Raw genomic sequence first — 26,808 nt, forward strand, 5'->3', positions numbered from 1 at the left:
AAAAAAATATTTAATCTAAAATACGAGAAATCTATAGTAGCGTAAATTTTAAAGTATAAATTGTTTACAGTAGAGAAGTTTTAATTAATTAAGAGAAATTACAAAATACTTAAAAGAAAATTATAATTTAACTTTGTGTTCCTTTATGGCTTGAAAGCGTTAAATGATGTCATTATCCTTAACTTGCACAAAAAATTCACACTCAACTGCTGACTACCGAACTGGATAGTCACAACATAGAGATCATGAACTCTTGATGCTTGTTGCTGTGGTATGAGAATGTGAGCTCTTTCTAGTTAATAGGTCGAGTGGAGGATGGATAGTAGCTTGGACTCACGATTTGCTGGGTGGTCTGATAGATTGAAACAGCAAACAAGTAAGTTGACCTAACTAGAGATATATATACGTAGTATAGCTGCTGTATAATCAATTTTTTTGCAAAAAAAATTAGGTATTCACCTGAATACCCATGCATCATGGTGGGTCCGCCCATGGGTTGACTTGAATACTTCGGGATCTGTTGACCATCCGGACCCTCCGGGTTGGGTTCCGGACAGGGCTCTCGGCTGAGCGTTAATAGCCTCTTTAGAGTCCTCCCATTCCTCTAATGCATTAAATCTTGTATGGTTTTGAGAGTTGAGTTGGGAAAGTGAGATTGACTGTTTGTGAGCATAAATCCATCTTTTGAGCACTTGAATTTGTCATCAAGCCGTCAATTTGCATTCTTTACTCTTGGAGTTCTGAGCTCCTAGACGGCTAGGCATCATTCGGAGAGCACCAAAGCTTGTGGAGTGCCTCGAAAAGTTTGTGAAGGTCATCCTCGTCTCCGCAAGGAAAGAGAAGAGTTGAGTAAGCCCCGAGCTCGATCTTCGTGGCTGCTCGGTGAGGATAAGGATTGGGAGAGATTCGGATCTTTGTGAGCACCTCAACGGAGACGTAGGATCAATGGATCCAAACTTCGGAAAACAAATTCGTGTCTCCTTTGCTTTCATTGTTGTTTTAGTTGATTTTGGGTGATTTGCCCCGATCTACATGATTATGTATTTCTAGCTGCACGTGAAGTGTCAAAAGGCTTCCATACAACCTTAGGGACCTGTGGTAACACTTGGAATCTATTAGAAGTGCTTAGAAGTTCGTAGCTTTTGATTTCCTGTTTTACCCGGACTATCCGGGTGAGTCCGGAACCTCCGGACCCCGGAGTATCCAGACTGTTTTAATCCGCTGCAAAGTTTTAATTTTCAAGAATCGTCTATACACCCCTTCTAGGCGACATAATGTACATTCACCCTCACAAGCCCCACCGGTCATCTTAGTATAATTAATATAATAAGTTAACCAGTGTAGCTGCTAGATAAATAAATACCACTCACTAGAACATGATCGCAATAAAATATAGCTTAATTAGAGTGGCAATTAAGTAACACTAGATAATTAGGAATTTTACTAGATAACCTTAGTGATCGTGGAATCCTTGATGTGGTATGGGATATGGCGGGTAGTGTGTAAAATGGGTGAAAAATATTTTTACGGGGGAAAGTAGAGTATTTCTCCGGTAGAGGATGCTTTTGGAGGCCTGAGTTATCTTTGTAGTATTCATTTTTAATTAAAGATGTCAGCCCCAACCATATAAGTATGAAATCATGGGCCATCATGTTAAGCCACCTCAGTACAACTATATATCCTATATGGACAGGACTTGACTTTTTTTTCTCTTGACCAAGGTGATCATCCTACTAGGAGAGATGGGTGAGAAACGAGGACCCAAGTGGCTATCTGTCCCGTTACTTGGGTGTTGCAGATCGAGCACATTACAAAAGCTTATGAATCTGGCTTCAGGTGCGAGGCCTCTGGTACTTGGTATGTGACCATGGCCGTCCACGCGTCGCACATGAGCCGCCCGCCCAGCCTCCTTCTCCTCCTTCCTCCAGCGTGATGCTGCACCGCTCGCCACCGAGTCGTCCACGACACCCTTCCGCTCCCTCGCACTGTCTGTTCTCTCTTCGCCCATGCTCGTCTTGCCCATGCCTCTACGTCGCGCGATTTTTGCCCCCACGCATGAGCGTGGACGGCATAGGCGCCCATGCCGCGGGAAAAATGGTGGGCGTTGCTCTGCCACCTCACCGCCGCGCTGCCGCCGACAGTCGCACGATGTCATGCGCCGTACCACCTCACTGCTCTGCCTCCCTTTATAAATAAAGCCGCCCGGCCCCCTCTCTCTCTGTTTACCCATTTCGTCACCACCATAGCGCCACCTTTGCCACCATTCCCACCGTTGCGACCTCGCCGTTGCCAATCCGCCGTCAGCGTGCTGCCGAGGAGCACCAGGGAGCCCTCACTGTCCCAGTGCCGCTCTCCGTCCACTGGAAACCCGACGTGAGCCGACCACGCATGGAGCCGAGCTGACCATCGTCGCCTCTTCGAGAAACCGCCGACCGCCGTGACCAACCTACCACTATTCTCCTCCTCGGTGAGCCTCCTGGTCCCCCTAGCACCCTCCTAGCTAGCATGTAGTCACCCCGAGCCGCTGATTAGCGTATAGCCATGCACCGCTGCGTGTGTTTGTCTCCGCCGCCGACGTGCGCCTTTGCTCTTTGATATACAGTATACTTTGTAAACCTTTTGTACTCTATAACATTAATAATTATGTAGGAAGTTTAACTGTGATACTATAACTATAATACTATCCATATCAGCTACTTAATCCAGTGACTGATACTGAAGGCACAGGAGGACCCGAGTTTAAAATCGTACATGTGTGATCTAGATGTCCATGTGATGAGTATTAAAACATAGGTTCGCCTGGCATAAAAAAATCTCTTGATAAATTGAGAAAAATGTAAACCCCAAAAGTCACTTGGATTTTGACGCCCAAAAGTTGTTTGGTTGCACCCCCCCCCCCCACAAATTCAAAAAAATAAAAAAATCATAAAAAATTTCTAAAAAAACTAGAGACAATTCTAAGACCTTATGTGAAATTTGTTTTCAAAAATAATATCCTTTGCATCATATTTCATGGAGAGGAAGTTTGAAAAAAAAAATGTGCAGCTCATTTATTAACTCATGTTATTTTAACTTTGTCATGTCTACCATTATTTTTTCTATACAAATAATTGTTTAAGTAAACTAATAAAAGTAGTTCACTAATTTTAGGGGTGTTATAGATTAGTTATGAATTAATCTATCTGCAACACATTTACTCAATCCTGCACGTTATAATAACCATTTCAAGATTTCATGTATTTTTACAAGATAGAGGTCACGTAAGAAGACTAAAAAAAATTTGTTTCATGATTTTTGGATTAGTAAATAATTAACTACACATTTAACTCGAATTAATAAATGAGCTGCACATTTTTCTTTTTTTTTCAAATTTACTCTCCATGAAATATGATGTAAAGAATATTATTTTTTAAAAAAATTCACAAAAGGCCTTATAATTATCTCTGATTTTTTTAGAATTTTTATGATTTTTTTATTTTTTTGAATTTTTGGAGGTGTTTTTTTTTAAAAACCAAACCTTTAGGAGTTTTTTTTTTAACAAAAATAACTTTTGAGGGAAAAATCAAAATAGGGTTTTTGCATTTTCCCCCGATAAATTGGCACCTTAAAGTATATACTCCATACATGCTCCATTGCATTGGTAAGTGCGAATTTATTTTTAGCCCAAACCTGCCACCATTACCGTCGCAGTAAAATGCTATCACACCATTAACACCACACGCAAGTTTAAACTAAGTATAAACAAGTTATACTTAGTATTTTTAGCGCAACAAAAACATGCCAAAAAACAAGTGAAACTAAATTTAAAATGCAATTATTATTAACCAATTTTTTAAATTATCATTTCTCCGTTTTCTCCTCCCCTTCCTTACCTATCCGTTCGGACACCCTCCTCATCTCTCTCTCCCTTCCCTGCGAGCTCACGCCCCCACGAGCACCTCTGTCACGAGAGAGAGGCGGAGCAGGGGGCGCGCTGGGGGAGGCGATGAATCTAGAGAGGTTGCCGCCGGCGTCACTGGCGGAGGCGGCCGGGGCCGGGGGCGTGGCGTGCTCCATCTGCCTAGATCCGGTGCTCGGCCGTCGCGGGGGTAGGTTCGTCGCCAAGCTGCAATGGTGCCACGAGTTCCACCTAGGTCAGATTCCCTCGCGTCTCTGCTACGCTGCGATTTTTGATCAACCGGATCTGTGTGGGATGGTCGCGTTCATCCATATACGGTACACTACGGGCGTAATTTGACGTAAAGGAGGAATTTTTGTGGGTAGATTTAAGGATTTGATATGGTGATCGGTGCGGTGAAGACTTGAATTATGAGAGATGCATATGTACATGCATGCCTGGATGATGAATTGATGAAGATTATATATGATGATGGTGATGATGGGGTGGAACTGCATGTGTGGAAGTAATAGTGCTTTGCTTGCGCAATTGGAGCCTGAGGTATGAACTGGTGAATTGGTGATTTTAAGCTTGGATTCAGTGGTGAATTGGGTTGGTTAACTTGCTGTTGCCTTGAGGATTGAGGCAATTTGGCATCGTAGTTAAGTCTACAGCAGCTTTTCCTTTAAAATGAAAAAATAAGAAGGATATGTGGTGATAGCTTGAGACATTAATTGGACAGCTTTTTCAGCAAATATACTAGCTTGGGTGTTTGTTGTTCCAATTCGATCCATGTCTTCGTTGTGTTATATGCCTTGTGTATCCTGAAAAAAATGGGAGCCTCATTAATTGGTCATCGCTTTTTGCATGTTTGAGGTGGTCCTTTGATCATCATTAAGGCGTTTCACCTTGTTTTATGTGAATTAAAAACTACTAGCGGTGGTTCAACAACTGATCCTTGAGCATTTTACCGCTGTCTGATCTGTTAATTACTTCTTTCACTCTTTATTCTTTAGTTTTATGTTTTTTTAATCAATTTAGGCTGTTTCAAAACTGAACCGTTGCATTGTGATACTTCAACCTTTTACAGATGATGGGTGTGTGTCCTATGCAAGTCATGTGATTTGACAATTTATAGTACCATAGGTTGTGAAATTATTAGAAAGATTGATCAAACAACGAAATAACATATTGAGTTCAGGGATTAGAAGCCGTAAATATTAATTCGCAACTAGAATTTAGGCACCAAATTCAAGATTTTCTCAAATTTCTGTGACTAGTTGATTAATCTTGTAGTTTTACCCAGATGAAGTATACATGCAGAGCATATTGCTACACATTTGTAATTGAATTAACCTGTTCATCTTCAAACATCAACCACAACTCCACATAATGTAGTTGTGCAAGTGAATATTTTAAACTGGCTTCCAAAAGAAACCATTTAATCATACCTTAGCATTCCGTCGAGCACCTAAGTTTAGTTGAAGATCACCTGCACAATTTTGTTGTTGCATCATTAGTTTCTCTCCTACCTCAAAGAATGTCTCTATGTCTCTTCATCCCTCTGTGTGCATGTGAAATTATGAATGCATACATGAAAATACATTATGACATCTTATGCAGATTGCTGAACTAAACAAGTTTTTCCTGCTAGATTGAGAAAGGTCGCTGGCTTTATGCAAGCAGACATCGCCCCTCTCCTGATATTGATATGGGTGGCTGGGTGACTAGTGACACCTATGATATCACCTCTGAGCTTGTAAGTTGAGACTAAATACGGATTTAGGACATAAAGTATTAACATGTTTTCTGTTGAATTTGCTTCATGAACAATCATATTTTGTTAGTTTGTATAATATGTGCACTATACCAGGTGTTATATGTGTTGCTGTCTTACTATACTTTTGTGACTTGTATTGAATATGCCATTAGAAAATGCAGTTTTCAGTTTTGGTACATCAAAATCTTCTGACATCATTTGACTTTTCTCCTATTTGTCATTATCCTGTTTGATGTATTTACAGCCATGGAATTTCAGTGGAGACCCTTCAGTGGATTCACACAGCTAGCATCTGTGTTTGAGTAAGTACTTGTCTTTTGGAACATGTTTTTATTGATTGAGAATAAATAATGGGGATGTGCTCTTCCTTACTTTCAAAAGAGAGTACCTATTTTGTCTTACGGCATGTCAATAGATATGCTGGTGGTGGTATATTGAACTGATAATGGTACTGCCTCCGTGCTAAATACTTTTAATTATCAGAAATCAGCAATTAAAAGCTGAAAACTGCCAGACGAATGTAACACCCTAGGGGCCACAAGACCTAGAATGCCACTTAACTACACGACTTACAGCTGAACTTATAGAAAATTCAGTAACATCTCCTCTGTATTTTAAGTAATACGAAAACAATAACATAAATAAAAAAGATGTAAGACATAACACACTAGTATTTAAATCACCTTAACAAGGACTAAGAGTAATCTATTATGTTCAACATCATAACAACACTATAAATTTCGAACACACGATTAAAGATAATCTATTATTACAGCTCAGTGATATTAAGTGAAGACATGGAGTGCAAAACGTGCTTCTAATCTCTTCCCTCCATGCTAACTTCAAGAAGACAATCTGGGGAGGGAAAATGTAAGGGTGAGATTGATTAATCTCAGCAAGAGGACTATTTTAACAAGTTATTTAAACCGCATTATTTAAATAATCAATTTAAAACCTTAACAGGTATAAAAGACATTATATAATTCATCATTGTTTATTTTTAAGCAAGTTAAATAGTTACTTCTAAAAGAAGATCAATAAATACATGTTCATAGCAAATATAACTACAACATAAGTAGGATAAAAAACTATCTATCCTATATAACATGGTATCAACATCAATAATTGACTTCAACTTCTAAGAGTTAAATATGACGTGTAAGAATATATCATCATCTAAGACATCATGAATAGAGTTCAAGTCATATTAATAATAAATAACAGCTGTAAGAATAATTCACTCGTAATCACATACCTTCTACAATTAGTAAGACTACTCAAACATCTGTATACCATTCATCACAACCAACTTGTGTACGGAAGATTACGGCAACACAATATGATGCATATGGATACTATACAATGCAAATCCACGTAGGACTTCAATACCCTTCATAAATCCACAAGTCATACCACAATGAACATATCTACGGAGAAGTGTCGTTTCTCATAATGACATCCAATGCAACTTCAACATATCCAATAATCAATTTCATACAGCAATACATATGATGCAATGACATGTCTTCTTTTACATCGCACCCCTCTTCGGGCAATGTACGACGCGTACCGGTACGATCGTGATCTTAAGATAGCAACATAACTTTCAATACATATACAAATTCAAGTGCATATGTCATGCTACATTCATATTAAAAGTATACCACCAATAATGCTTAAAATACCAAAAAGTATAATACATATAACATGATCTTCAACATGCACATTCGGAACAGAGTTATAAATAACGCATTCTTCGCAAGTATCCATCAAGACATAAATAAAGATTTTATGATCAAACCCTGACATACTAAATATGAACTTAACGATAGACTTCCGCTATGAATATCGTGTCCTATGCAGAGCACCAATAAAACAATCAATCCACCTATGTTAACCTATAGTTAACCTATTTCATTTGAAGCATGTATATGATAGCAAGAATTTCATGATTATAATTGAGTTAGTTCAAAGCATAGATAACCTATACAAGTATACCTCATATGTTCAATATATGATCAGGCATACACTAAATTTCTAGAACTATCATCAAGTATTTGCATTTACCCATTCATCCATATTTAAGCATAAAGCAAAATACCAACATCAGAGCCACGTTACTATAAACGTAATGGAATATTCTAACAGAATTAGGGTAACAGGTTTAATTCTCTAAATTATTAAATATAACTAGGTGTGCTGCATTATTAAGAGTGGAGGTAGTAAAAATAACAAACTAAAGTTGTAGCAACGCAACAGCTACATTCACTTGTGTTTACCAACAATGAAGATAAGACATACACGTCTTGGTGCAACATCATCTGCTCAAGCACTCATATATCAGCACCAAAACACAACATACGACACACAAACAAGGAACGCGGTCTTACGCCCCGCAACCTATCAAACATACAAACCGATATCTTCACATTCGTTTGACTGCAGTAGTGCTACTTCACTTTTTCGTATTTATTTCTACAACAGATATGATAACAAATAAATACATTTTTGGAAACTACAGAATGAGGGTTATAACTTTTGAAGAGAAAACATAATTTTATTCTGCAACTAAGTTGGCCTAAATTGCAACCAAAAATAGGTTTCTGAAACTGTCTGAAAATTCAGGTAGCAGGCTTCACTTTTTTATATCTACTAAAACATACTTCCAAAAATTCTGAAATTTTATGGGTGTGTAGATATTAATACCCTCTACAACATTCTAGTCCTAACATTTTGCAGAAAAAGGCCTCTAAGATAGCCTGATTTATGCCCAAACTTAACTGAACTTTCCGACGGCCAAAACAAGATAGTCAACATTGACTGATCATAACTGAAGTTATACTTCACCAAAAATTGCGTTATTTACCAATACAGAAAGCTTAAAAAAAACTCTACAACTTTTATTCATATGGGTTTGGCAGATTCTGCTTCTAAGGTGGTCAAAAACTAAATAGATATATTACTATCCAGAACTTCATCAGAATCTGACAGCCAATTGCACAAATACATATCTCCTAAACTACTTTACCAAAAATTATGAATTAGGACTTAGTGGAAAGGTTTTGAAGACCTCTACAATTTTCTCAACTAAAGAAAAAATTAATTTGGCCTCTAACAGGATGAAAATCTAAGCCCTAGATGAACTGCATAATCTAATGAAAACTGCAGCGCCTAAAATGAGATCAAATGACTAACCCCTCCGCTAAACCATTGAATCTAGCTAATTGCAGGCATGGAACACATCAAAATAGGGGGAAGACGACCATAGGGCTTACCTAGGGCTTCCTTGAAGAACAACGAGGTTATGATGGGGAAACACCGATGTAGCATCTCTTCTTGATCCCCTCTTCCTCCTAGATCAGTTTTTTTTCCTTTACCCCTTGATCCTTGCTGCAATGGAGGAGGGCTATGGAGGGGAGGCGTGCTGTGGGAAGGGAGGGAGGCGTGCTGGGGGAGGGGGTTGAACAGGGAGAAGGGGGTGGCGCTAGGGAGGGGGAGGAGTTCGGCCCCCTGCTATGTTAAGCATTTTTTTTCCTTTTTTTGAATAATCTTACACATTCAAATTTTGATTACATGCATCTCCTTGATCCGAGTTCTAAAACCCGCAAGTGAGTAGTCAAACAGAATAGTTTTGATGAGATCTACGCATATGCGGTCCCGATTATCCATATGAACAACGGATCAAAAAATCAACTTTTTCGCTCCCTCTATCTTCTCGGTCAACCTGTCTTCTTTTATGTATTCTTAAGTTGAAAATGCCTTTTCTCCTTGTACTCTTTCCACAACTTGAAAACCAAAAATGATAGAACAACAACAACAAAAACAGTGTTTTAACTTCTCCGGTGTTATAACGAATTCGACTGGTCTTCCAAAGAAATACTATCCGAAAGACAACCTAGGAACTATAGATTAATTTCTTTGATGCTGTCATTAATGGTACATGATGATGTTTAATGCATTAAGCTAGCCGTATTACAAGTCCCTTTGTAGATTTGGAGTTTCCAGGTCGACACCTCGCAATGGAAGAAATTTGGTGGCACCATTAGGGTAATTTCTAGCTGTCGTGGCAGAGACTAGAGGCCATGGTCATGGTGCAAGAGGTCATATGCACCAACAGTCGATGCACTCCTATATGCAGAGCAGCCCATTCCCTCCTACCACTAGAAGGGTTAGGCCGAGGGCCTTGACAATTACATCTTTCATTGCAACATCATCCTCTGCTGAGATTGGAGGCTCCCATGGATTTTGGCCCCTGGAGCTGTCAACAGGAGCGTTCCTGATGCTAGGGGCAGGAGGGCTTTGCCCTGTTCTTGGATCCCTGCTGAGGGTGACTTATCCAGAACTATGCACATGGAAGTTTCACTCGAAGGCCTGCTGGCGAGCGGATGCCCCAGAGAATGGCTACCAGCCTGTGCCTCCCCAGAGGATGCCGCCGTTCTTGTGATCTATGAAGGCTTCTCCTATTGCTGTGTAATATCTCTAAATTAGTTGAAATTATTTGATTCTAGACTTGAGAAACAAAGGAGGGAAGAAGACGCTGCAGTGTCAAGGTTTGGTGTTTAAGGAACTCGGATGATGTTTATGCCGCTGGTATTTTAGGGCTTTTGGTCCAGCAGCCCTTAAGATTCATTGAGGGCTGTAGTTTATTTTACTTATGGTCTATTTGTTAGAGCTCTCTGATTCAAATTCTCCGCGGAGAGTGATTTTAGAGGGAAGTGATTCTATGGCTGAAATTGATTTTCTAGTAATTTTTTGGAATAAACTATTTGAAGGAAGTGATTTTGTACGGGAAGTAAATTAAGGGAAGCTGTTTTTTTCAGCTTCTCAGTTTCTAGTTTATTTCAGATAATCACTTTCACGGATTACACTCAAGAGCTAAAAACTGAAAGCTGCTGTTTGACAGAGCTTCTCCTGATTTTAGCCGAAAAGCTGCTCTGGGAGCTCTGCCAAACAGGTCCTTGGTATGCTGTATTGAGTAGAACTATTTAGAAACATGAACTAAACTGCATCTCTGGTAGCCAGGACTCAACAACATCGAGTGCAGCTATGAACAAGGCAGTGATACTCATTTGTGCAGATGATTATCCCAAACCGTGTATTTCTGAATGATGCATCAACACATCATCTTGATGATGTCTTACATACCCTACTGGTACTGTGTAAAATTGTTGCATGATTATTAGTTTCTGTGTCGCAAGTAGCTGATCGCGCATCTTACAAGCCCTAGCATGTGGAACCCTAATCACATCGAACGTGTAGTTTACACCCAAAGAAAAAGACGGATTTACGGCTTTTGTTTGATTGATTCCCGTCCCATTTTCTTCTCTTATCTTTCAAACAACAGTCAATGAACTTTGTTTGGGCAGGAGTGATTTGGATTGGAATCCTTAGAGGTGTTTGGATTAGGGGTATTTCATTGCAATGTTTTAGGATCTAGTTCAAATTTGAAATACGTACCAAAACCTTTCGTTCAATGAGTTACCACAAACAGGGCCTTTATGACTTCATCTAGTTGAGTATGGCCTCTTAATTTATCTTTCCGGGTGACCAATTGTAGACGATAAATTAATTGAATAGTAAAATTTAACTTTGCAATTAGTTCACACAAATCTCTCTAATGAGAGAGATATGCTCAAGTGGGCTCTAAAGGAAAATATATTATTTTCAGTCCATCCATGTATAAGCAAATGATAAATGAACCCATTACGAATTTCCACAAGTAGCTATGATAACTAAAACTTCCTTTAAAGATAAAGATTTTCCTATGGTATATAGGTCGTCGAGTTATTTTGATCAAAGATAATTTGATAAAAAAATTAGGATGTAATCTAAAGTGCTGCTTTTGCAATCACAATGAAAACATACATCATCTCTTTTTTGAATGTTACTTAGCTAAGACCATATGGTATATTGTTATGATAGCTTTAAGTATTAAGAAATCTAGGAATATAGATCATATGATGGACAATTGGCTACAGGAGGTAGGAACAAAGAGAGAAAAGAATCTTTGTTGGGGTAACTGTTATTTTTTGGGCTATCTAGCTTTGTCGTAATGATATTATGTTTAATAAAAAAACAAATATGCCATTTATGCAGGTAATTTTCAGGAGAACTATTAGCTAAGGTTCTAGAGATTACTACAAAAGTATGATCAAAAGGAAGATGTATTGAAAGTGTGCTACACTTTAGAGGTGGTGGTAATGAACATCTTCGCAAAGTATGGGTGACGATGTAGTTATAGAATAGATGTTTTATGATGCTTTTTACTATGCTTTATCTTATTATTGTTGTTGACTTTTAGCCAAAATATTGTAATAATGACTGTGGCTATATACATCTCAGATGTAAAAAGCCGGAATGTTATCTATTTAAAAAAAAAAATCTAGTTGAGTCTGGTTGTGTCATGAACAAAGAGAAGATCCAGCTAGGACGATGGTTCCGAGTGTCGATTAGTTTGGGAAAAAAAATCAAGTGCACAATACAGTTGAGTGATTGCTAGACAACCCCTCTCTTCTTTTGTTTCTTCTCCTCACAAGCTCTCCTGGCCTTTTGCTTTTGTGTTAATTTGCGCTGACAAAGAACATGTGAATTTGTGCATTTGGAATTTAGGAGGACACTGCTCGAGACACCTTCAGGGTTTGCTATATTTTTTATGTTCGTGAGGATGTGTATGAACAGCCTCGGGTACTTGTCCTGCAGACCTGCACCATCCTGTGATGAATCATCCATTTTTCTTTCGTTGCTTTTTGGGCCTTGCGACTGATCAATGGATCTTCACACTGATAATTAAAGTTTTTAATTTCCCCCTTTCCATTTTTGCAGCATATATGGCATGGTTTACGAATGGTAGAGGCTGTGTACCATCCCCGGATGGTAGAGGCTGGAACTTTGTTCCATTATCTTCACACTGATAACTAAAGTTTTTAATTTCTCCCTTTCCATTTTTGCAGTATATATATGGCATGGTTTACGAATGTAATGGATGCACGCGAGGTACAGTACATAAATTCCATGCACATATTAGTTACTTCTTTCCATGCTAATTTGTTCATTGGGGACTAAATAAAACAGGATCCCGGATGGATCCAAGATTTCTTTTTTGAAATACCGGATGGATCCAAGATTTCTTTTTTGAAATACCGGATGGATCCAAGCTTCATGGGACTAAAAAACTTATGTTCTATTCTATGTCTCTTATGCAGCTGTCATGCTGCCGTCTCTTCTTGGTTGTTCAATCCTGTATTCTACCATTAAGCGACGAGGTGCTGCTCGTTTCAGAAACTGTCGGATGGGAATGGAATTGACTGCTTAACTGTAAGGATTCAAAGACATACAAGAGCACTACGAATGGAAATTAATACAGACGTCAAATTTTCAGATTAACACACGCCTCAATTGTTGAGATACATAAAAAGAAAATGGGAAACAGGGAAGCAGCAAAGAAATGACCTTTTGGATTGACTGTGCAGTGCGTTAGGGCCTGTTTGTTTCAGCTAGAGATTCTGAAAAGCAGCTTATAAAAGCTGGATTGTTAAAAGCTGGATTGTTAAAAGCTGGATTGTGAAAAGCTGGATTGTGAAAAGCTTTTAGACTGTAGATTCTAAAAAAATTTAATGGACAGTTTAGTAAAATAGACTTTCACAATCTATCAAAAGCTGAGGAAAACCAGCTTCTCAGATTCTCACAATCCAACCAGCAGATTTTAAAAAGCTATAACCAAAAGCTGCCTGTTTGTTTCAGCTTCGGATTATAAAAGTTGAAAGCCAGAATCCGAAGCTGAAACAAACAGGGCCTTAGTACCTCTTCAAAACGGGTCCGTTTCGATTCGCGGCAAGCTGGGCCAGCACGTTTTCCACAATGTCCTCCTTGTACGGGTAGTTGCTGGGCAGCATGAATTCCTTGAGGCTTTTGAGAGATGCTAGCCCAGAAAAAAACCCAGCGTTGGTTTCGATGAACCTACCACGAAACTTCAGCAGCTCAAGCTTAGGTGTGCCTCCCTCTTCAAACTCAACCGATTTGAGGTTATCTAGGAGAGACAGCGCCAGCACCATCAGACTCGGGAATGCCTCCCGACGGAAAGTGAGACAGAGCTCTTCACCCTTGAACGGATTCCGCCGCAGGCCCAGGATGGCCAAGTTTGGTAGCTTGCCCAGGACTTGCATGGTGGCATGTCGTCGCGAGAGCACCACTTGTTCCCCACACAGCGATGACTCTAAGGTCCTCATCCTTCTTGCTGATCAGTCGAATGAGATCCACTTTTGCGTTGTCCTGCTGCCTTCTTGCTTCCTCGATGCCTGACAATGATGCACTAGCCATACTGGATTGCCCGGTGTTGGTAGCAGGCTTGGTGTCAGAGACCTTGATGAGGCGGTAGCGCACGTTCCTTTGGCTGACATCCTCGACCTTGGCTCTCAGCTCCTTCATCTGCTTGGCCACATGGCGCCGGTCAAGCAGCGTGCGAGGGACGCGCCACCAAGATGGCTTCCCTAGGCGAACAGAGAAGTCCTGAAGGGAGTCCTCGACGTCGTAGGACACGTCGCGGACTTGCTTCACCCAGGTCTTGACCACCTTGTGCTCTTCTCGCTCCTCGTGTGCAGCCATCAGGAAAGCCTGCATCATCTCAAGCTCGTCCCTGATGAACTCATGATCGCGCTGAATGCCGAGCTGCAAGGCCACCTCCTCCGCAAGGGCGGATTGGGCGTAGCCAAGCGCTCCATCCAGCACGGACTTGCCAACGCTCAGTGCCGTCGCTTCCATCGCCACGCCTTTGTCTCTCACGCACACTGTGCTTTGTGAACTGTGGATAAACTGGTTGAGGAAGACGTACGTAGCAACACAAGGTGTAAGGAACAGATTGATCATTTGAATGACTATGTAGAAGGCAAATGGTCTTTCAAAGATACCCGACTTGCTGTTTTCGTGTATATCAAGGCAGGCAAGAGAGGATACCTTGGTTTGCATGCGAGAGCCGAATCAGTTCTTATCTTCTGCTTAGAGATGACAACAAGAAAAAAGATGTATCGTCATCCTAGCTTGTTAGCACACTCAAAGGACAGATGCTAAAGAGGAGCATTTCTTTTGTTGCTAGCACACTCAAAGGATAGATGCTAAAGAGGAGCATTTCTTTTTGTTGCTAGCACACTCAACGGAGCCCATGTTAAACAAATATTACTTTTACTCGTTATCAATCCTCCACGTATTAATTAGTGAGATACTCGCGCAGTACCTGGGGCAATTAACAAGCGAGCAACAGGGCCTCTCGCTCCCCATGCGCTTCCATCAGCAGGAAAGCCTGCATCATCTCAAGCTCGTCCCTGACGAAAGCATGATCGCGCTGAATGCAAGGCCACCTCCTCCGCAATGGCTAATTAATTTGGCGTAGCCAAGCACTCCATCCAGCATGGACTTGCCCACGCTCACCACAGTCGCCTCCATCGCTCTACTGTGTGGCCTAGTTCTTTCTTTGCCTGGAACTCAACTGGGCGGGTGAGTGGTAGCAGTGGCAAGTCGGCAAGTCGCCAACTAGTAAGACCTCCTCCTCTTGGAATTAAAGTGCTACACCGGCAGCAGGCAGGCGTCTTTAATGGCAAGTTGAACATGGGAGGAGAGGGGATTATTCGACATGGGAGGAGAGAACGATGCGGATACATGTCCGCCTTCTAGATCTAAACCACGAATAATCACGGATAAATGTGTACACATGAATAAAAGATGTAAGTCTAGATGTATTAGTCAAGTATACAATTATATACTGGTACGTGCGTGAAAATTAATTATCACAATGAACAATATAAAAATAACACATGTATCATATTTTATGAATCTATATTTTAAAGAGCCAATCACCATAAAAAATCGTGCCGATCTGCGCGAGCGAGGAGGTAGCTAGTTAGCCCATGCGGCTAGGTAGCACGGTCGTCCTGCTTTGGTGGAGCAGTACTGGGCTGACCAACGGTTGGCGCCGGTGCGGGTGTGCAAGAAAGATGGGTGCATGAATCTGGCCTGCCAACCCACCCTGCCGGGCCAAGGCGAGATACTCTCCTCTCTTCCATACAGGAATATATATATATATATATAATATATATATATAATATTTTTAAGAATACATGATTGTCGGAGGATCAATTCCAGTCGCAGGATCCCAAGAGACCCCTTTTTAGAGATTCGGCCGGGGATGATCCTGAATAAGTTCGTCGGAGAAATAAATGGGAATGAATGCAGCGGCCGGTGGTGGTGGGATGACCTAGTGCAAGAAGAAGTAAATACACTGGAATTTAGACGGGTTCGGGCCGCACGGGGGTGTAACCCTACTCCTGTATGGATGCTATAACTGTCCTGAGGAAGTCCCTCAAAGATGTTGCTGGTTACAAGAATGTTGGTCTATCTAAGAGCTTGGGGCTCCTTGTTCTTCGGCTGGAACTGGGCTCAGCCTTTCTCACATTGTTCTCTTGCGCTGTGTTCTTCGCTTGGTCTCTGTTTTTCTATTCTTCGTCCCTCCCACCTTTTTTCTCTCTCTGTTGCTTCTGTGCCGCTGGCTGCTCTAAGTACTCGCCGGCCGCGACATGCCCCGAACGGAAGGAGGGGGCTCGAGTTCCGAGACACCATAAATGGAAAAGGTGTCATCATTTCCTCTGGGCGAAGCGATCGGGGGTGAAAAATACGCCGCACGCCCGGTCATCTGTCACCATAAATGCCCTGGCAACGGGTGCCGTGGGGAAGGCCCACCGGGCAGCCGCAGAGCAACCCTGCATGCCCGTCCTGTCTTGTTCTCCTGCCACAGCAGCGCGGCAGACGGAACGCCTTGGTCCTTATGACGTTATCCCGAGACAAGCCGGATGGCACGGGACGGGACCCGTGCAATTAATAATCCCACGCCTCTCTGCCAAAATATGGCAGGAACTGACGCTGAGCGCGGCGGGAGCAGTTGGAGGCAACAGGCCACGCACGCTCATTAAATGCGGCATCGGGCTTTTGACTGGTTGACACCTCATCGGTAGGCCCCTCGGAGGTCTTTCTGGGTCGTCGAGGTACCGAGTGCTCGGGGGTATTGTTCACATCCCCAAGCACTCTCTCCCGAGAATGCCTTTCCTTGTCCTCGGGGTGCCGAGTGCCCGGGGGTACTGTTCACCTCCCCGAGCACTCTTGTATGGACCCTCGGGGAACCGAGTGCTCGGGGGCTGCCGCATGCAGCCCCGAGCACTCTCTCTCGAGCACTCTTGTACGGATCCTCGGGGAACCGAGTGCTCGAGGGCTACCGCACGCAGCCCTGAGCACTCTCTCCCGGAACTTAGCTCTCCTGATCGTCGGGGGACTAGGGTGCTCGGGGTGACCGTACACCTCCCCGAGCACTTTCTTCCCGGTACTTGGATTCCGTGGATCATCGGGGAACTGGGGTACTCAGGGGCCACCGACTGTGGCCCCGAGCACCTTCTCCCGAGACTTGACCTTTTCTCATCCTACAGTAGGGACCTCACGGGATGACGCCATGTGGCGGATGGCTGGCCTGACCTCGGGATTCGGGGACCCCCGGTTCCCGATACACCGACAATGATCGATTAAAAAATCGCATGTGTAACCTATCATCGCCCATTCAACGGACGAGAACAAGGTCTCACCCATTGAATGAGCGAGTTCTTGTGGGCCTCGGCGGTGAGCGAATAAAATAACCAGAGAGAGGAAAAATCTCGCCCGTTCATCAGGCGACATCTTGTACTTGCCAGTGAACGGGCGATACGTGCATATATAGAATTTTTTTAAATTACTTTTATTTATACGGCCATATAAAAAATTCTATATATATATATATATTTATTTATTTGATGTAAAATTGTATGAGTAATTTTTTTCATGAAATAATGTTGGGAGGATACAAAATCTAAGTTTTACAAAATCTAATATTTGTGAAGCGGTATTAGCATAGAAACCGGTACGGAGGTTACATATGCTGATAAACATTACATGGGACACGGAGGTTACATACGCTGACAAACGTTGGCATGTACGGTACACCTAAAGACTAACCTAATAGCTTGCCGCTGCTAAATTTAACATGCCTTAGTGAAAGAAAATATATCGAGTTACAATAGATGCTCTCTACTGAGTGTACCTAGGATATTTACCCTTTCTCAGGACATTGGGTTCCCTCTCCCTAGCGCGACGGGCCCTCTCCCACTTCCTTTTCCTCTCTGCCTCGCGTGCTTCAGCTGCAACGCACTCCTCCGCTGCCCTCCTCATGCGCTCCTACTCCTGGTGCTTCAGTCGTAGTTCCTCCTACTGTTACTAGTACTCCCGACGTTCATACGCTTCCCTCCTCCACTGCATGCTCATTTGGATCCACTGTTTCGGTTCCTCACTTTCCTCCATATCCAGCTATTCCATGAAGTCACAGAGAGGTGAAAGAGACTAGACAAATGAAAGAAGATGAAAGATTAGTAAGACTGTGTATGAAATCATATGAAAAGTGCCACATGAGTGATGTATGTCGTTATACCGGTGGGTACTCGTGTGGTCCATGTCGAGGCTTGTTGTGAGACCCCCATTCCCGGGATCTACTGTGCCTCCTGTATCAGTCCCTGGATTAAGTAGTTGATACGCACAGTATAACAGTTGTAGTATCACAGTCAAACTTCGTACATAAATATTATGGTTCAGAATACAAAAGGTTACAAACCATACAGTATATTACAAGCATGACCTAGCGGCCAATAAAACATAGCGGAAAGCAAAAGCCCAAGCCACAAGCAGCGAGGGTGCGAACATGACTCTTGAGACTACTCTTCATCCCCGGCTTCACCTCCGGCGAAGTCGACATCGGCTTCTTCATCTAGATGATAGCAAGAGTGAGTATGAAAGATACTCAACAAGCCATATACTACTTCAAAGTGTTGATAGATGCATAATGGGTGATTCAAGGATAAGGTTTTACGGTTTTAGTTTTAGTGCAAAACAGTTTTATACAGGTATTCAATTGTACCATCTACTATTGACTTTAAAACAGTTCAAATAGTTCGAAACAAGGTAACATGCTGTATCTGGGGGGTTTTCGATTCTGGAAGGGGCTACACCTCACTCCGCAGTCGCTATAATCATATCTGGTGTATCTCTAGTACCACACAGCTTCTGATGGATTGAGCTAGGAACTTCATCACATGGACATCTAGTCCACACACTCACTCATCAAGACACACGCACCCGGAGTCTAATCAAATGGGGTTATACTTCGCATATCCATGACTATGGACACGACTATTCGAATAGACATACATCAAGAACATAAAAATTATACAAATAATAACACTTAGTTTTTACATAAAAACATAACAGTTACCCAAATAAATAAATAAACATATTGTTCCTAGATAGGATATCCGGCAATGTCTACCCTAGTCCCATGCACTGCTTGTCCTCCACGTGCAACTCTCCCACGTCTACTACCGGTGGATGGTCCTTCTCCAACATCGTTGTGGTTAGAGTGTGGATAATCATTTTCCTTGTGACCATACTCATCACACTCACTGCACCTCCTCATAGGGCAAGTTTTCAATGGATGGTGCGAATGCTCCTGCAACAAACCGAAGCTTTTACATGTCCCATGTTCTTATTTGCTGGCTATATTATCACAAGTGGGTGTGGGAAGCTCAGTATATGTGTCACCATTTTACTTGAAAGAAAATATGGTGCTGACTTGGACTGGAGAGTTCCGTGGATTCAATGCGCATGGTGACTTCACAGTTTACGATAGAGATATGCCGATATGTCTGCCCCCTATGATGCTGCTTAGAAATCCCCATGGAAAAGGTGGTCGGCTGCAGACTAGGCGTATTCGTAACGATATGGATGAAGCTTATTTTCTTTCCTAATGTGAAGGACCAAACACGCCCTAATCTAATGTCGTAATTAACACATTAATCTAATGTGAAGGACCATATGTTATACTGCCTTCGTATTCTTCTTTTGGAGGTACTCCATCATCTGTTGGACGTACGGTATATGCATTGTTGTACAGTGACTCACAGTAGCCGCATGCTGCTTCTGGTAGTAACCAATAATACCGTACAACAATCCCTCAACAATTGTAACAATAAGGAGTCCACGCAGCCCTCTGATGACCCAATTGTAAACCTCTGCTATATTGGTAGTCATGACGCCATACCTATCAAATAACATCAAAACAAATAGGTATCAAGTTACAAATATAGTAGCTCATACTACACATATTCGATAAAGACGTGGCCCAGTACACGAACCTAGCACCTCTGGTGTCAGAGAGTAAGGACCACTTCTCTTTTGGCTCCGCCTCAATCCAGTGCGAGAAACATTTGATGTTTCTTGTCGACCTTCTTCTCATATTAGAAGGATCAATGCCTTCTCCAAGAGGCGGCAGCGCCTCCGGTACAGTGTCATCACCAATAATCAGCTCCTTATTTCTCTCCTGCACTTGCGTCATTGTTTCCTTATCCAACTCCTTCCACAAAGCATCAAAATTGCGACTTTGGTTCTGGCTGCACAGCCGCTTGATCATGTCCATCAATGCTTTGCTCTTGAATTACTTGTGGAAATTTGCTCCAATGTGACGCATGCATCACCTATTCTGCAGGTCATGCCAAGGGAATGGCTCACTTGAATCTTCTTGCAGTGTCTTTATAGCAGATAAGATCCCAGCATGTCGATCATGTATTATGCAAACGTTAGGTCGATCATGAACAACCCCAACCTTAAGATGCCTAAAAAACCAAAAACAGTTCAACCTACTCTCACCCTCCACAAATGCAAATATCAAAGGAAGTATCTGGTTATTTGCATCAACACCAATTGCGGTGAGAATCTGGTATTTGTACTTCCCAGTCAAGAATATACCATCCATGCAAAGCAAAGAACGGCAATGCTGAAATGACTGAATGCATTGACTTAAATAAATAAAAAAGCACGTCGAAAAATCTTAGGCTAGTTTTCATCAAGTTCAGTCTCCTTAAAAGCAATATATGTGCCATGGTTCCTGACCTTCAGAATTTCAAGCACGCGGGCTAGGTCCAAGGCTTTTTGTTTTGCATGCCAAGCCTTTTGATAAGTAATCTTATATTTGAACTGTCGTAATATTGATCGTTGGATGAACAAGCATTCCATATCCCGCTTCTAAATAATCTCAATGAACAATTCATTTGCAACTAGTGCAACAGTGAGGTTGCGGTGTTTTCGACCAACATTTTCCAGTATACAATTGTGCTAAATCACTCTTGAGGCTACCCAGTGGGTCGAATGCTTTGGCTTATATGCATGAACATAATAACTGCATCCAGGTGTTCTGCACTTGACACTGTATTTTCTTGGACTTGAGACAGCTACAAATACCTCTCTATATGATGTCACTACCCACCAATCCTTCATTTTAGACCGATAGGAGAACACTTGATTTAGGTGAACCATACTCCCAAGGGGAGTTATGGTTCTCTATAACTTGCATCCTCGCTTTGTCAGGCAAGTTCCATTCATCTGGGATGACAGTATTAGAGCAGTTATCATCTTTATAATCCTCATCATCACCATCATCTTCATCTACATTTACAGATTCCATTAAAGTTTCTTCCTCATGCATTGTGTTACGGTCCATATTCTCGAGCTCCACAATGATTTCTTCAATTTCCTCCTCTATATCAGCCTAACCCTCCTCAACCTCTACCGCTCGCCTATGCACAACAACCTCTGCCTCAGTCGTCTCCATTTGTTCAACTTCCTCCATCAACACTGCATGCCCACGTGTATCCTCTTCTTCTGGTGGAGGTGCTGCACTACTACTATCATCCGCTTCTCTTGGATATGGTTGCACCAGGATATTAAACTTAGCCCAACGCCACCTACACCACTCCAACCATTCCAACCACTTGTCCGTCCGATACACCGGCTTTAACTCCCAACAAACTGAATTTTACGTACGAGTCCACATGCATTGCACCATAAAGAATAAATATGAGGGTCAAGCTGAAAGTATTGGGTGAACCATATTTTCATCTCATTCATCCTTGTACCCTCAGGGTTTGGGTGCTAAAAGATGTTAAATGAAAAATTACTCAAATCAACACCTGCTGGACCATTACGGATTTGACCATTTTTATAGAATATAAGCTTTATAGAGTTTGACATAACTGTCACTAAAAAATATATCAATTATAAATAAAAATCAATTACATTCATACATTACGACTACCTTAAAATTGACAAACGCAATAGCCATGCCGACCCAGTGTTGCTTGTCCTACAATAAAAGGTATTATAGTCTTCGTTGCCTAAAATATAATCCATATTACTGTCCTAAATCTACATCAATGATATCATTATTAAATAAATATATTACTAGCACCAAAAAAATTAATATAATTAATTCACAATAGCTTAATAATTAATACCATTTGACATTAGGAGTCTTACGAATTTTCAAAAATATAATGTTCATTGAATTTTAAGATTTTAAAACAAATACTTCGGTGTTGTATTGCTTTTTGGATCCTCAATTTATTTTATTGTTTTCTGTTGCAAACCACTAGTTCTAAGTTACAAATAATACAATAAATGCCATACTTTATGTAACGTATAACAATACGATCCTACAATATAATCTTACATACATTTTATTTTCTTAACCTAATACTACAATAATTAATACAAATATTTCTACCTAAAATAAACATTTACAAACGCCACATTATTTTGCTAGCCTCTAAGTCAATCTAAATACAAATAGATCGATAGACATACATCTAAAAACACAATAAAAAAAAAGAAAAAAATTACCTCAACCCTTCTTCTTCCTCCTCCCTTCTCCTTCCTCTCCTACCTCCTCCCTTCTTCCTCTTTTCTCTTCTCTCTTCTCCTCTCTGCTCGCGTGCTCCTCTCTGCGCGGTCGCAACAGAGACGACGCGGATTGAAATGAGACGACGCGGCCACCGCGGTTACATCCGAATTTTTCACCGTACGGTTTGGTGACAACTAATTTTCGCCGAACCGTACGGCGAAAACTGCCTCATAACTGCAGTCATGCACCCCTGTGCTGCCGCCGGCGCCACGTCAGCAATTTTCGCCATACCGTATGGCAAAAATTGTATTATCACCGTACGGTACGGCAAATAGGTATTATTTTTAAAATTTCCTCATTTTCGGTACTATTTCAGAAATATCCGTAAAAAATATAATATTAAAAAAATTCTACCATTTATATCACTTCCTTAGCTCATCGTGTACAGGATGAGAGTGCATGACCACTGGACTTTGACAAATGCCTTCACCATTGACTTTCACCTTGGAGGGGGGTAAAATCACGCAATGCCTACCAACACTGTAAGGAAACTTCAGTCAGTACAAGCCTACCAACCCTGTAAGGAAATTTCCTTGTTTTGGCAGCAAGGTACCATCAGCTAAATATAGATACCGTGCTCCCGAGTTTCCAATCGATCCCAGTGGATGCTATCGATCTGGTAGCCTCAGGCAAAACATAGCTCTTATGTACAAAGCACCCATCATGGTGTGGTTGTTATCCTAGAGCACATACATCTTCTTGTATTCACTGTTAAGCAGCTCTTCATCTGAGTCAACTGACCGGGACCATGAGCGGGACTGGCTTGCAGAGGCCTTCCTGATCTTCCTCGTGTTCTTCTCGTCCAATCTGTGAGCGATGATGCAGTAGCACATGGAACCAATGGTGGTCAGCATGGTCACGGTGCCGATCCCCATGGTGCACCAAGCCAGCCACCAGTCATCGCGGCCGACAACAACATACGTCAGCGCTATGAAGGCCACCGAGATAAATAGGCATGCGAGCCACATCAGCTTGTTCATCACGAAGACCATCCTCTTCTTGGCTTTCTGCTCCACAACAATCAGCGAGGTCTGGACAACGACGACAGCGAGCGAGATGAAGAGAGCCAAGGCATCGAAGACCAGGAACACTATGAAGGCCAGATTGCTTGCGACGTATGCCTGCCCCAAGGACATGCCGGGAGGTGCTTGGCTCAGATCCTCCACAAAGTTTCCAGGGACAGTGAATATGGCAGCAAAGGCGACGGTGGCGATAAGCACTGCAACAACGGTGTTGGAGTTGATGGCATTGTTCAGCCCACCAATGTGGAGCTTTTCGAGTCTCTTCTTGATTTTCTGGACTTGCATCTTGGTCTGACGTGTTTGCTTGATCTGGGACTGGACATCATGTCTAATATCACTGACAGTTTGCTTAAGATGCTTTGCCGAATTTGGAGGAGGTACTTGCTCTTTTACAGTTACTCCGCCGGCGTCTTTTAGGATGTTAATAAGTTCTTCGTTGTTCATTTTCTCAGCAATGGCAAAAGCAGTCTCTCCAGATCTATTGACTGCATTGACATCGATCCCTTCAACTGATAATAGAGTCTGCACTATCTGTAAGGAATTACAGTCAGTATGAGCCAAAATTCAGAAAGTCAAAAATATGATGCAGAAAGTGAAGTTATTAAAAGTGTTAGGTAAGAGCCGGCAAGACTCCTGTAAAAACTGCTAACAGACCCATGCTTTTAATTAAGTTCCAAGGAAATATGGCTTTTTTCTTTTTTTTTTATCTATGTTTTGGTACCTGAAATTGTTTTGTTTTGTTTATTGCCCGAAAACATCTTAAGCAAAGCAATGTATCGTACAGAAGCAAAACTGATGAGCTTTATGCTCAAAACTATCCTAAGAAAATAGGTCTGGTGAGTGAAAGATAGGATGCAAATGATGGAGAAAACAATATAACTGAAAGAAGGTAAAAACATAAAAGACATTCCAATATGTGATCACCTACAATGATATTCGCCTTCCGAGTAGCAACATGCAGTGGCCTGTTACCCTTGTTGTCTTCTATATGGATAACTGAGACATCAGGCTTCAACAACTCAACCACGATTTCAGCATTTTGTCCTTTCGAAGCCATATGTAGTGCTGTTTGCCCCTTCTTATCCGTTCTTAAACCAATCCCGGGATCCTTATTCAGCAATGATCTTACAACTTCCACATGGCCCATTCTTGCTGCTGAATGCAAAACCGTCTTCCCATTATTTCTCGCAATTCTGGCGAGGCTACCATCCGTTTCCAGTAGAAGATTAACAATATCAACGTGACCCTGAATTGCAGCAGTATCCAGAGCTGTAGCATTTACAGAATTTGTTGTCATAGAAAGAGCCGGAAAAGCCTGCAATAGCTCCTTCAAAACTTCTGCAAAACCAAGAAATGGGAGAAGACAATAAGGCCTAAAAGCCTTGGCATGACTAAAATTAGCTGTCCAGTAGATAGAAACTCAAAGATCAAAGTGACATGGGCTTCATGATAGAGAACTCAAAGTGACATGGGTTTCATGGTAGAGAACAGAGTGAGATAAGATCAACTATCCAATAGTTACATCATCCAACGTGCACAAAAGGAATACTACTCTACTTAATATACATCACATTATAGATGTCCTTTTGGAGAACAGATCAACAGACCCAGGAACAGGTGAAAGATTAGATGTTTTTTTTTTTAGATAATGTGAGAAAAAGTAGCCAAGTAGAGTTGATATTAGCACTGCATGTTGTGGATCAAAAGAATTTGTTTGGATCAATCATTCGTCAGTTGAGCACGTGTATTTTACTAAGTCAATCAGATCAGCATACACACTTTTCTAAGACTAGACAAGTACATGTATAAATAAGTAACAGTCAAGAACACCCAAATTCTAATTCCATAAACCCCTAATCATCAACTCATTGACTATTTGGCAAACGAAGCCGGTTGAGATTTCAGAAGAATGTAAATGACAAATTATCATAATCTATTGCTGATGACCAAAAGCAGATGAAGAATTTACCAAGATGACCCTGCTTCGCGGCGATGTGGAACGCATCGAAGCTGTTGTTCGCCTTGATCCCCGCCGTCTGCACGTCGGAGACCTTCAGGATCTCGCGCACGACCTCGGAGTGGCCCTTCTCGGCGGCGACGTACAGCGGCGTCTCGCCGTCCTGGTTCTGCCTGGCCGCCATCTCCGCGACCAGCTCCCGGTCGAGCTCGGCGAGGATCTTCTGGGCGTGGGGCACGCTCCCAGACCTCGCCGCGAGGTGGAGCGGCGTGTCGCCGCGTTTGCCGGGGCTGTCCCTGCTCCGCCGCTCCATGGACATCATCCCCCGGAAGCTCTTCTGCTTCTCCATCCCACGGAAGCTCTTCAGCTTCTCCAGCGCGCCTAGACGGAAGCTGGATTGCCTCTCCATGGCCGAATCCAAGAAGCAACTAGATGGAGCCGGGAGAAGTCCTCAGACTGCGATGCCTTGTTCTTGCAGAATCCAAGAAAACTTCGCCTCACCAAACTTTCTGTGATTCCTCTTGCTTCTGTCCAGGGTTGGGAAAGAAAAACTCTCCAAAATTGCAACTTGTACCTGATACTGCAAAGGAAAAACAATCAGCATTCACGCCCGCTATTGCACAGTGATCCTAACTAAGAACAAGAACTGAAATGACAGGAAGCGATAAATTTCAATCCAGATTTTTTTGGGAAAATGAAAAAAAAAAAATTGGAGAATCCATCTCCCGCTCCCGGAATGCAAGAAACCAAATGATTGATCCGAGAGTCTCAAAACCCTCACCTTTCTTCCACCAGCCACCGCAATATCAACCACCCAACGAGCCAAGGAGGGAGCCAAGCCAAGGTTCTTGTTGGGATATGCTTTTGTTTCTCTGGCCCCTCTCCCTCTCTAAGAGCTAACTGCTTGGCCTCTGATTGGCCTCTGATTAGAGAAAGATGTGTCAACAAATATGCCAATTGGTACAGTTTGGTCCCTAGTTTTTTTCTGGAATAAATTATTATGCAACTTGACAGCCTTCTATTGGCTGCTATTTTTCATTCTTGTTCATTTTGGTTTGTGGCTGTTTTATAAGAGAAAGTTTGGTTTGTGATGGTTCTATCATTAATTCAATCAAAGAAAAGACCATTAAAGAAAGAGAAAACAGCTACCAAAAGGAAAATGATATGCCAACATCCTTTTTCATACAAAAGTTTATGTTATCTCATAAATAATTGAAACATTCCTATATTATGCTGCAAACAATGGAAGCTCAACTATCAGTGTCCCAGAGACACTAGTACAATGTTGCAGAAATATGGTTTAGCTCACTAACTTTTTTTTCTCTA

The 26,808-nt window shown here is 41.8% G+C and overlaps 2 protein-coding genes and 2 long non-coding RNA genes across 6 annotated transcripts; 2 read left to right on the forward strand and 2 right to left on the reverse strand.

Moving 5' to 3' along the window:
• Positions 1 to 3,852: 3,852 nt before the first annotated feature.
• On the forward strand, positions 3,853 to 10,807 carry LOC133895373 (uncharacterized). 2 transcript variants are annotated; one of them, XR_009905600.1, is made up of 3 exons: positions 3,853 to 4,133; positions 5,501 to 5,636; positions 5,902 to 10,807. It is a non-coding gene; the product is annotated as an uncharacterized LOC133895373 (long non-coding RNA). The 2 variants fall into 2 exon arrangements; XR_009905599.1 differs by having other exon boundaries at positions 5,532 to 5,636.
• A 1,802-nt stretch (positions 10,808 to 12,609) lies between these two features.
• LOC133895374 (uncharacterized) lies at positions 12,610 to 13,139 on the forward strand. Its single transcript, XR_009905601.1, has 2 exons — positions 12,610 to 12,650; positions 12,860 to 13,139. It is a non-coding gene; the product is annotated as an uncharacterized LOC133895374 (long non-coding RNA).
• A 314-nt stretch (positions 13,140 to 13,453) lies between these two features.
• LOC133895372 (disease resistance protein PIK6-NP-like) lies at positions 13,454 to 14,429 on the reverse strand. The gene has a single exon (XM_062335633.1). The coding sequence runs from the start codon at positions 14,412 to 14,414 to the stop codon at positions 13,752 to 13,754; it is 663 nt and encodes a 220-aa protein (XP_062191617.1). The 5' UTR covers positions 14,415 to 14,429; the 3' UTR covers positions 13,454 to 13,751.
• Positions 14,430 to 22,837: 8,408 nt separating this feature from the next.
• On the reverse strand, positions 22,838 to 26,533 carry LOC133895375 (ankyrin repeat-containing protein At5g02620-like). 2 transcript variants are annotated; one of them, XM_062335635.1, is made up of 4 exons: positions 26,264 to 26,533; positions 25,495 to 26,056; positions 24,454 to 24,863; positions 22,838 to 24,056 (listed from the first exon to the last, which is right to left on the reverse strand). In XM_062335635.1, the coding sequence occupies exons 2-4, from the start codon at positions 25,889 to 25,891 to the stop codon at positions 23,184 to 23,186; spliced, it is 1,680 nt and encodes a 559-aa protein (XP_062191619.1). In that variant the 5' UTR covers positions 25,892 to 26,056; positions 26,264 to 26,533; the 3' UTR covers positions 22,838 to 23,183. The 2 variants fall into 2 exon arrangements, with proteins under 2 accessions (XP_062191619.1, XP_062191618.1); XM_062335634.1 differs by having other exon boundaries at positions 25,495 to 26,062.
• Between the last annotated feature and the right edge of the window lie 275 nt (positions 26,534 to 26,808).

The sequence above is a fragment of the Phragmites australis genome, chromosome 16 (genome assembly GCF_958298935.1).
Source record: "Phragmites australis chromosome 16, lpPhrAust1.1, whole genome shotgun sequence".
NCBI lineage: Eukaryota > Viridiplantae > Streptophyta > Magnoliopsida > Poales > Poaceae > Phragmites > Phragmites australis.